Genomic DNA, 12,031 nt, shown 5'->3' with positions numbered 1-12,031 from the left:
ATAATCACAGAACCCATAAGAGTGGTATGGAAAATTTTACTATGAATATAATATTACAAATTTTATAAATAAAACACCCAACATTTTTTTTACGTAATAGGTATTCCATTAAGGGATGGGTGGCTTCCAGAACCTATAGAAAACAGGAAGAGAAGGAGAAGAATAAAACACAGATATTCAGTTTATTCAGAGAGGAAAGATGAGAAGGAGTTATAATAAATGTCATGTCACTCTTTCTAAACACTGACCAGCTGCAGCAGTAACCCATGAAGCAGATCACACCCAAAACCCCGATAGAGCCGAAGGTTATCAGGGCAGACATCTTGCTGGCATAGGACGTTCCTGCAGCAAAAAACAATTAAATATGACATGATAGCTATAACACCCTAAATGAATAACAGACATAAATAGATGCAGGTTGCTTTGGGCAGGTGCATCTTCAAAATACTATAAATGTAGCCTTCAATATAAATACCTAAAAAGCCAATTCTTAGGCTACATAATTAATTTTTATTATCCCTTAATAATTGGGGTTATTTTGTTTAGAGAATGTATTAACAACTATATGTTTGGAATTCTTTTCATGTTTCCACCCTTGTGAGTATATGCACAGGAAGTCTCACCTAATGCTTTGGCCCAGATGACACAGGATTGCTTTCTCATCTAAAAACAGCAAATACGTTTAGAAAAAAACATGTGAGAAAAACACAGGTGTGAACACAGCTCAGATGGCAGCCCTGAATCATCATCCATGTGCTCTGTGTTTTGTGGATTTCAGTTGCACCTGTCCCCAGTGGCAGACTGTGCGCAGTACGACGTAGTAATCTCTCCCTGTCTCCAGTGGAGCATTGTAGAACTCTCCGTACAACTGGCGGTCACCCAGGGTGAAATTCACATCTGTGCTCAGACTACGCAGCTCTAGCTGGGCTGCGACATACTCGCCCTGACACTCCCTGAGCTCGGAGGAGCGAGCCAGCAGGGACAGGCCGCAGTCGAACACCAGCACGCCCTCCACAGGTAACACAATCACCTGGTATGTACTGCACACAGAGATGACAGAATTCACAACAGTTCTCCACACATAGAGACAGGGTAGAATTCACTTCAGTACTATGCACACACAGAAATGAGGTGGTTGGGTTAGCAAGACTAGGCTTCTGGTTCTTCCTTCCTGTTGCCCATGGTTTGCTTTTTAGGTGTCTACACCTAGTTACTGTAAACATGCCTTGACACACTGTTGTTGAAACTGCTAAATAAATCTTAACTGAATTAAAGTGAATTCAGTGGTTCAGTCAGACACCCAGAGCTTTTCTCTCAATGCCACATTTCTATTGCAGGTACAAGCAGGATGTACCTGCATCAGGTAAGCTGTAGTGACTGGTTTCAGGCGTCCTGCCCCCACACGGGTAGCCAGTTCTCACCATATTGGATCCAGTGTGCTGGTGGCTCTGTGCAGTCTGAGTGTGGGCAGGTGAGTGTCCACCTCACTGTACCTGACCTCAGGTATGGAAGGAACTGGAAAGCAGAAGATGAGTGGTTTATTCATGCATCACTCTCAGGTTTAACCCTGTACCATAAGGACCACAGTCTCAGAACAACCACAGAGGTGGGTGCGTGCAAAAACTGGAAAAAATGTGGACACTAATGTGTCAGTAGAAGTATGTAGAAGTATTTTTTTGCAGTTTCACTGCGTGTGTGTGTACCAGGTGTGCTGATATTGGCAGTGATGTTTGTGTGTGTGTGTGTGTGTGTGTGTGTGTGTCTATGTACCCGGTATGCTGGTATTGGCAGTGACTGTCGCTGTGTCTCCAGTGCTCTGTGCTCTAACAGTAATGGTGTAGTTTGTGGCAGGCTGTAGGTTTAAGCAGAGAACAGGATGCAGGGCAGCAGAACTGAACAGCTTCCTCTGACTGTCACTGAATGAGTGGTCGAAGTGCCTCTCTCCAGTAAAAGACACCTGCAGATAGTACACACACACACACACATATACATACATACACTCATACGTGGTAATGGGCAGTCATCCAGTTATCAACAGTAATAATCTGTATTCTGTAGTGAGCATTCATGAACAGTAGAGGGCAGTAATGAGCTTACTCTGTACTGCTCATTGGTGACACTATGCTCCGCCTCTGTGTTCCACCGCAGGCATCTTTGATTAAACACAGCCAGATCACGCACTCCAAACCGAACCTCTGTCCCACACAATACAACAACACTCATCTATAACAGTGTAGTGACAAATACACAATCCTGTATTACACCTCCAGACAAAAAGTGTTTTTGCACAACCAGCCAAATCCATGAAATGTGTTTAAAGTAGTGGTAATGTGAATTTGAACCAGGATTTGCCTTACGTTAACATTATTTAAATGAGGACTGAAATAATGGTAATTAAGATCTGTGTTTAATATTCATCTCAGGCCTTTGCATGATGCCAAGACATTATACCTCTGCAGCGTAGAGTGGCCACCTGCCACCTTCCTGTGACATCACACACCGATATGTCACTTCCTGTGTGGCTGTAGTAACCTTTGATGCAGCGGTGGATGACCACTGTGCTGTTCTCCCACAGGACCTCTGAGTGGGCCAGCAGTGGAGTTGGCCCACAGTACGCTGTAGGAGACACAAATTAGCCAATCACTGCTCTCCTGTTGCAGCGGAAAAGGACGCATAGCCAGTCACTCACCAATAGCCTTTCTCCTCCTGACAGTGTTTCATTTTGGCTTAACTTTAATGCAAAATGTGTGCTGCATTTGACCTGATGTCCCACTCCTTAGTGTTCTTCAGTCAGTAGTGTTAAATAAGAAAACATGGAGCAATGCTCACACCTAGTGGTGATGTCCATGAAGTGCTTGTGGTACATTCATGAGGCGATGGGCATCAATATTCAGTTTATCTCTGTAATTGTTCATTAGGTCTCACAGTGTACAAGACAACCAAAGGTTATGAAGGAAAGGAAGACTTGAAAATGGTGGGAGAAGCACGAGATGAAAGTAGAGGGCAGAAGCGAGGAGGGGTTGCTGTGGTTTTGCTAAGCAGTGTGGCCTCACTACCACAGACCCTTAACAACCACTACCACAGACCCTTAACAACCACTCCCACAGACCCTTAACAACCACTCCCACAGACCCTTAACAACCACTCCCACAGACCCTTAACAACCACTCCCACAGACCCTTAACAACCACTCCCACAGACCCTTAACAACCACTCCCACAGACCCTTAACAACCACTCCCACAGACCCTTAACAACCACTCCCACAGACCCTTAACAACCACTCCCACAGACCCTTAACAACCACTACCACAGACCCTTAACAACCACTACCACAGACCCTTAACAACCACTCCCACAGACCCTTAACAACCACTCCCACAGACCCTTAACAACCACTACCACAGACCCTTAACAACCACTCCCACAGACCCTTAACAACCACTCCCACAGACCCTTAACAACCACTACCACAGACCCTTAACAACCACTACCACAGACCCTTAACAACCATTACCACAGACCCTTAATAACCACTACCACAGACCCTTAACAACCACTCCCACAGACCCTTAATAACCACTCCCACAGACCCTTAACAACCACTACCACAGACCCTTAACAACCACTACCACAGACCCTTAACACCCACTCCCACAAAACCTTAATAACCACTACCACAGACCCTTAACACCCACTCCCACAAAACCTTAATAACCACTCCCACAGACCCTTAACCTCTCCCACAAACCCTTAATAACCACTACCACAGACCCTTAACAACCACTACCACAGACCCTTAATAACCACTCCCACAGACCCTTAACAACCACTACCACAGACCCTTAACCTCTCCCACAAACCCTTAATAACCACTACCACAGACCCTTAACCCCCACTCCCACAAACCCTTAACAACCACTACCACAGGCCCTTAACCTCTCCCACAGACCGTTAACACCCACTCTCACAAACCCTTAATAACCACTACCACAGACCCTTAACCCCCACTCCCACAAACCCTTAACAACCACTACCACAGGCCCTTAACCTCTCCCACAGACCGTTAACACCCACTCTCACAAACCCTTAATAACCACTACCACAGACCCTTAACCCCCACTCCCACAAACCCTTAACACCCACTACCACAGACCCTTAACACCCACTACCACAGACCCTTAACACCCACTCCCACAGACCCTGGTGGTGCAGCTGAGGTGCCCCAGCTGAGCTCCAGGAGAGATGGGGAGGGAGGGGAGGTTGATGAGGGGAGGGAGGATGGGCCATCGGAGGAGTATCAGCACACATGACATCATAGCTGTTTTAGTAGAGCATGTTATTATATGTCCGTCAGCCTTCGTCTTGAATTACAGCTGATTATCAAATCAGTAATTAGTTAATAAGGTCAATTAGGCACTGATGAATTTTGCACTGTGTAGCATCGTCCACCATCATTTTAAAGTTCACCATCATATCGTTTAGCACAGAAGACAGTTGGGCAGCTTTAGGAGCGTGGTGCTCTATCATCTTTACTAAAGACGATTTCTAAACATATTCACTTCTGTAAAGTAAAGCTTGATGCAGTTGATCACTGCCTGCTGATCACACAGCAGTCACTAACCACACACACAGGCCTGTACACTCTTCCCTGAATGCATGCTGATATTTTTTACTGCGGTCGAACTCTGCAGTGCAGGTATGTTCTGAGAGCATGTACCTGAGTGCAAGTGTTTTTTGAGAGCCTGCACCTAAGTGCAGGTGTGTTCTGAGGGCAGGTGTGTTTTGAGAGCCTGTATCTGAGTGCAGGTGTGTTCTGAGAGCTTCTACTTGAATGCAGGTGTGTTCTGAGAGCCTGTACCCGACTGTAGGTGTGTTCTGAGAGCCTGTACTTGAGTGCACTGAGTGCAGGTGTGTTCTGAGAGCCTGTACCTGAGTGCAGGTGTGTTCTGAGAGCCTGTACCTGACTGCAGGTGTGTTCTGAGAGCTTCTACCTGAGTGCAGGTGTGTTCTGAGTGCAGGTGTGTTCTGAGAGCCTGTACCTGAGTGCAGGTGTGTTCTGAGAGCCTGTACCTGAGTGCAGGTGTGTTCTGAGAGCCTGTACCTTGGCAGTGCAGGTGTGTTCTGAGAGCCTGTACCTGAATGCAGGTGTGTTCTGAGAGCTTCTACCTGAGTGCAGGTGTGTTCTGAGAGCCTGTACCTTGGCAGTGCAGGTGGACGGTGCTCCACCGGCTGTTGGAGCTGCACACAGACACATGCTCTGTGTTGTGACTGTGGTATCCGGCTTCACACTCATACCGAGCCACAGAGCCCAGGACCGAGCTGCCGTCCCAGGACAGCAGTGTGTGAGCAAGAGGGGGAGGGACACCACAGTCCACCTCTAAACACACACACATAGACATACATGAAATCACCCACACCTATACACACCTAAACACATGCAGCTGCAAACACACACACACTTTGCTCAGACTCTGTTGTGATATATGTAAATGTGGTGTGATATAAGAGTCCATGTACAATGCTACCTTGACAGGTAAACCGGGGGAGGCTCCACGTCCCCCTGCTGGTGCATATGGACACATCCTCACTGCCCGTGTTATAAAAACCATCATCACACTTATGACGCACTTCTGCGCCAACTGTACTGAGGCCATTCCACAACATTACTGCATGGGGGAAAGAGGGAGGAACACTACACTCCACCTCTACACACACACACACACACACACACACACACACACATGCAAATGTGCATGCGTACAGGTAAATACACACATGCATTACATACATATTACATACCTATATTATGTCTCAGGAAATGTCAACAATTCCATAAAATACTGTACAACTGACAACTGTTGTAAAAAGCACTAAATACATTTTTGATTGATTGGTTGTACATGGTCAACAGTATCAAATCAAGCACCTTTATGCATATGTGTGTGAGTGAGTGAGGAACAGAGAGAACTGGGCCATAGGAGGTTTTACCTCTGCAGAACAGAGTGGGCGTGGTCCAAGAACCGTTCTCACTGCACACAGATTTATTTTCCCCCACTGCAGGAAAGTATCCTTCCACGCAGTAATAAATTACAGTACTGTTAAAGCGCATGCTGCCATTCCACATGCGACCACTGTGGGGCAGCACAGAGGGCTCCCCACACTGGATCTCTAGAGAGAGAATGTGGCAGTGTTCAAAAAGAGGGCATCAATGTAGGTCGTACAAGTCATGCAGCTCAGTGTACTAATGAGAATAAGATTTTAAAAACCCTTCAGAAGTTCTCAGTTTAGATGTGTATTGGTAGCAGATATTTTTTTAGCCTCTGCGTGAAGATGAAGTCCATGCACCTTGACATGTGACATGTGTTTTGGTCCAGTGTCCACTTGAGACACACACTGAAACGTGTCCTTCACCTACACTGCGGTATCCAGTCTCACACGCATACACCACCTTGGAACCAATCTTAGTGCGTCCATCCCATAATACTACAGAGTGAGGGAGAGGAAGGGGGGTGCCACACTGTATCTCTGACACATGCACACACACATACAAGCACGCAAACATACATGCGCATTTTAATTTTTGTTATTAAGCAGGCTTTTTCTCTTAAGTCAATTAAATAAACTTAATTATAAATTTGCCACTATACCACATAGTCAGTACCACAGTCAGCATCTTTGTACCTTGACACCTAAAGTTGGTTGCACTCCAGCTTCCGAGGGCAGAGCACACAGAGGCGCTCTGAGAGCCAGCGTTATAAAACCCGGGGCTGCATGTGTAGCGAGCCACAGAGCCGAGCCGAGAGCCGCCACTCCAGACCCGCTGGGAGTGTGGGAAAGACCACGGCTCGCCACAGTCCACCGCTAACACAGGGAAGCAGCTCAGTGAGACACACAACAAAGCTGTTATGAGCAGTTATGAACAGTTAATGTCATCATCCACTATAAGCAGTTATGAACAGTTAGTCATTATCCACTATGAGTAGTTATGAACAGTTAATGTCATCCACTATGAACAGTTAATGTTATCACCCACTATGAACAGTTAATGTCATCATCCACTATAAGCAGTTATGAACAGTTAGTCATCATCCACTATGAGTAGTTATGAACAGTTAATGTCATCCACTATGAACAGTTAATGTCATCATCCACTGTGAGCAGTTATGAACAGACTAAGCTCTCTCAGACTCTGGGCACCATGGCACCCCACAGCTTGGTGTTGCTCCAACACAACAGCATTGGAAGCCCTTCTCCAGTGCAGGGGCGTGGCCAACCCTGGATATGACTCCGAGCTCTGTTTCTTGGTGGTGATGGTGTTTACCTTCACAGCGCAAACTGGGACCACTCCAGTGCCCCTCAGGGCCACAGGTGGAGGTGTTGACTCCGCCTCTCCAGATAAAGCCATCTGCACAGCCAAACTGCACAACACTGCCATAACGAGTGATGGACGGAGAGCGTTGTACTGCATGTGGAACAGCAGGGGGCGCACCACAGTCTACCACTACACTCACACACAAACACACACACACACACACTTTAATGCAACTGCTGCTGTCTGGAGATTTGGGAATGACAGTATGGTTAGGAAGTACTGAATGGAGGTTTGTACGCACTCTCACAGTAGGCTGTGTCTCTGTGAGGCTGGAAGGGTTCGGATCCTTTCTGAACCGTGTGTCCAACCCGGCATGTGCAGGAGAAATCTCCTTCGCTGTTCATACACACACCTCCATCTCCACAAATATTCTCTACCTCACACTCGTCCACGTCTGAAAAAAAAAACATTGCATACACAAGAGCAGGTAAAGACAGGAGATTAGCATGTAAGGGCACAGACGGGGGTGTTGGGTGGCCTGGAGATGCCTCACCGTGGCAGTAGGTTCCATCGTTGGGGATGAATACGGCCATGTGGTTGGTGGGGGCATAGCCTGACATGCAGGTGCAGTAGTAGCTTCCATAAGTGTTGTGGCATGCACTGTGATCCCCACAAATCCGCCCCAGCTGACACTCATCTTTATCTAAGGGACAAGAGGGACATGCATGCTAAGAGCTGTTACACAGACCAGATTTTACATCAGTCAGTGAAGATTTGATTTGTTGCAAACCACTAGTAAACATACTAAAGGTGACAGTGGCAATGTACATTTCCTAAGGACATAAAGAAGAAACCTACAAAGAACCAAGAACCCATCCTCTGGTCCAGAACCAGTACCATAACCACAATAAACAATAAGACAACCACCCTTCACATGGAACACATTTTACGTGTAAGGCAGTTCATAAAGCACAGCACAAGGAGTACTTCAGTGTGACCCTGTATCTACAGTCCACATGGACCATATACGATAGGTATGTCTACAACAGGTACATCTATGACAGCTGTGTCTACAACAGGTGTGTCTCCATCTTCGCTGGAATCAAAATGCTAAGAAACCACACAGCCATGTCAAAGCTACTGCTTAATCCCATAGAAATCAAGTTTTTCAGCCTTAAAAGCTATTGTCAGTAGATTAATGGTTCAACATTAGATGTACTGATTTAGCATTAGACAAGTGATTTAATATAATTTTAATGTGTGAAGGTCATACATTAACTGAGGAGTGTGTGTGTGTGTGTGTGTGTGTGAGAGAGAGAGAGAGAGAGAGAGTGTGATGGAGTGTGTGTTTGAGTGAATGATAGAGGATTGTGTGTATGTGATAGAGCAGGCGTACTCAACTAAATTTGTCCGTAAATTTTTAGCCCTGAAAAATAGCCCGGTTTTTTTTTTTTTTGGTCCGTATCCAGTTAATCAGGAATGAGATTGGGTCCGGACAGGACTGCGTTCGGGTCCGGATCCGGACCGTGGTCCGCCAGTTGAGTACCCCTGTGATAGAGGAACCTTGGCATTGAGTTCTCCCACTGTGATTGTGTGTGTGTGAGAGAGAGATGGAGGAGAGGAATATTGGCAATGAGTTCTACAGTGCTGTTGTGTATGCGGGAGTGTATGGGAGTGAGTGAAGGAGTGGACTTACCTTGGCAGTGAGTTCTGTGTGTGTGTGTGTGTGTGTGTGTGTGTGTGTGTGTGTGTGTGTGTGTGTGTGTGTGTGTGTGTGTGTGTGTGTTATGGAGTGCACTAACCTTGGCAGTGAGTTATACCATTGCCCCCAAAGCCATACAAGCAGTTACAGACTTTTCCTCCAGAGCCATCACGCTTATCCTCACAGGTGGCGTTCACATGGCAAGATGCACACACATCCACCTCTGCTCCAACACCTGGTGGGGGGGGGGGGGGGGGGTTGCGTGGTGCAGGTGAGTGGAGGAAGAGAGAGATAGTCATGTTTAGCAGCACCTTTAATCATACAGAACAAGCCCTTCATCATTTAACCAAACACACAGCGATGTTTAGCAATATCAGGATGAAAGGTGTCCACACATACAAGCATTTCTGTTCAGTTCAAAACTGCATACTATATTTCACGAGGCCAAAAGCTGTTGGCTGTGGTACTGTTCTGAGGGCAAGGAGAACTTGGAAAACATCCACACCACCCAAGGCGCTGGATAATGAGGTCTTTCTACCATAACTATGATGATGTATTCAAACAGAATAAAAGTCCCTGTAGCTTTTCAGTGGCTAAATTGAGGGTAATGCTATCTTTAGCTAACATTAATATAGAATTGAAAAAATTTGTTTGTTAATACGCTTTACAAACTGATTATTGCAAGTTTAACAGATGCTATTGTAAGTGATTAAGTCTAATAATGTCAGTAAATATCTAGTTATGCGTCAGTGTGTTTTTTTCATTGCATTCAACTCGAATTTGATCACAAATTAATGTGATTAAACAGTAAAACTTTGCCCTTTAGCTAACATGCTAATGCTCATTACAACATATATAATGTGTCTGCAGATTTGGTAGACTTCCCCTCAGCCATCATCAGACACTACTGATTACATTGATTACTGTTTCATGGACTTTGTATTGTGAAAGCCACAGTATTTCAAGAGACATTTGAAATCTTCCAACATTTACTATGTTTATCACACTAAAATAATGTTTTCATGTAAAGCACTATGAGTTGCATGTATGTCTAAAAGATGCTATATAAATTAAGATTATTATATAATAATGAGTGTTTTGGAGTGTTTGCTTTCAGTTCAGTTGACTGGATTTTGACTTCTGAATAACTCACAGGAGAGACAGATTAACATTACCATTGAAGTTAGAACAGTTACAGCACTGCAAATGTTACCACTGATTATTTTTATTTGACATCAATTTGGGTTTTTAGACTCTTTCATGTAGCCTAAAATGAATTATTTATATATAATAATAATTATATATATATTATATATATTTTTTATTTATAATTTTTTATAATGTATAATAACTGATTTCTTTGTCTTGTCTTGGACTCAAGGTCAGTGTCTAAGGCTTCACGCAACTCTAGATGCAGACTGCAGACTTAGCCCTAATGGTCTAGCCTACAACTTCATACTGCCATTCTAAAACGTATGCCAAAGGTAGTATTCCACTATTAGTAGTACACTAATTAGTATAGTATGTGTACTATAGTAAAATATGGTTTTCTATGCAGCCAATGATGTAACGGAACCTGTGTGTGGGCCGGCCTATCACCACACACAGACCAATCTATTTGAGGCTGCTTGTTGAACTTTCATGAACACTTTCATCATGGAATTTTCATTCATATTATAGTTTGGCTTCTTTGTTAAAAGAGCTACAAAACATTAAAGCACCATCCAAACCCTCGATTCTGTTTGGACATTTCCATTCATAATCATAACCATACGACAATGCTTCACAGTATACAGTTTATACACACACACACACATATATATAGGTATATTGTGTATATTCAGGCTGTTGTGGAGATCTGTGTTATGTGTATATTGTGTGTGTAGGGTCCATACCTGTCGTTATGGCAATGGCTATCGTTAGCACGATGAAGACTGACATGCTCACTGCTCTCTTCACGACCACTCTGTTCCTCTCGTCCCTCATCCACATACTAACCACCTCTGCCTCATGTTCCTCTTCCTCTCCTCTTCCTCTCTCTTCCTGTAGCGAGCCCCTCAGACGTCTGAGCTGGAGAGATAGCAGAGAGAGATGGAGAGAGGGGGGGTTCTGGGTTAACCAAGGTCTCTTTCACTCTTATTCACACAAACATCCACATACTACCATGGGTACTTTGGACCTTGAGGTTTTGTGTGTCAGCATATTTTGGCCTCTCAGTTACACATCACAGTGTGAATTCATTCCCTCTCTTTCACAAATGCTCATGTACACACACACACACACACACACAGACACTGCGGAGTCATGATACTAATGAGTGTGTGTGGTGATTAGTTATTTTTGGCTACACAGTGCCACTGCCAAGTTTTGATCTGAAACACAGTGTGTTCCGGCACCAGGGTCAGGGGTAGGGTCAGGAGTAGGGTCAGGAGTAGGGTCAGGAGAAGGGTCAGGGTTAGGGTCAGGAGTAGGGTCAGGGGTAGGGTCAGGAGTAGGGTCAGGGGTAGGGTCAGGGGTAGGGTCAGGGGTAGGGTCAGGACTAGACCTGACAGCCTGACTCAGTCACTATAACTTGGTTCCTTAGCCTGGGTGAAGTGTAGATGTTCATCACAAAGCTTACCTCTTCAGGAGGTCACAGAACTCCTGCAGTCCAGGAAATATGTTCCCATATGGCCTTATCCTTGGGAAGTCTGTAGCACTCTGGACGGATTCCTTCGGTGCAAATTCGGTGCTGACTCCAGGCCTCCGGCTTACAGAGGACATATAGAATGAGTGTGTGTGTGAAAGTGTGCGAGAGGGTGAGTGGCCTATAAGTTCTGCTGGGGGAGGAGAGTTAACCCTGCATGGGACAGGCAGATAAGAGAGCTCAGCATTATCATCACACACACACTCACACACAGGTTTCCAGAAGTTTCCTTCCTCCTTTGAGGTTATACTACTGACTTTGCTAGTCAATGAGGTTACAGTAATTGTAAGTATAGTAGTCTGTCATTCAGTAAGAAAAAACACAGCAAG

The 12,031-nt window shown here is 45.1% G+C and overlaps 1 protein-coding gene across 4 annotated transcripts; it reads right to left on the bottom strand.

Annotated features, from left to right (window-relative positions):
* Positions 1–7: 7 nt before the first annotated feature.
* susd1 (sushi domain containing 1) lies at positions 8–11,833 on the bottom strand. 4 transcript variants are annotated; one of them, XM_076998773.1, is made up of 19 exons: positions 11,637–11,833; positions 10,912–11,086; positions 9,117–9,251; positions 7,868–8,017; positions 7,616–7,768; positions 7,324–7,536; positions 6,684–6,863; positions 6,348–6,527; positions 5,991–6,170; positions 5,528–5,707; positions 5,200–5,379; positions 2,452–2,616; positions 2,098–2,195; positions 1,771–1,957; positions 1,422–1,515; positions 785–1,040; positions 624–663; positions 249–342; positions 8–133 (listed from the first exon to the last, which is right to left on the bottom strand). In XM_076998773.1, the coding sequence occupies exons 2-19, from the start codon at positions 11,006–11,008 to the stop codon at positions 109–111; spliced, it is 2,607 nt and encodes an 868-aa protein (XP_076854888.1). In that variant the 5' UTR covers positions 11,009–11,086; positions 11,637–11,833; the 3' UTR covers positions 8–108. The 4 variants fall into 4 exon arrangements, 3 of the variants coding, with proteins under 3 accessions (XP_076854888.1, XP_076854889.1, XP_076854890.1); XM_076998774.1 differs by having other exon boundaries at positions 7,324–7,503; XM_076998775.1 differs by lacking the exons at positions 5,991–6,170; positions 6,348–6,527; positions 6,684–6,863 and having other exon boundaries at positions 9–133; positions 11,637–11,832.
* Between the last annotated feature and the right edge of the window lie 198 nt (positions 11,834–12,031).

Source organism: Brachyhypopomus gauderio, chromosome 3 (assembly GCF_052324685.1).
Source record: "Brachyhypopomus gauderio isolate BG-103 chromosome 3, BGAUD_0.2, whole genome shotgun sequence".
NCBI classification, from domain to species: domain Eukaryota; kingdom Metazoa; phylum Chordata; class Actinopteri; order Gymnotiformes; family Hypopomidae; genus Brachyhypopomus; species Brachyhypopomus gauderio.
The sequence above is the reverse complement of the archived record's forward strand: the minus strand, read 5'-3'. Positions and strand labels throughout refer to the sequence as shown.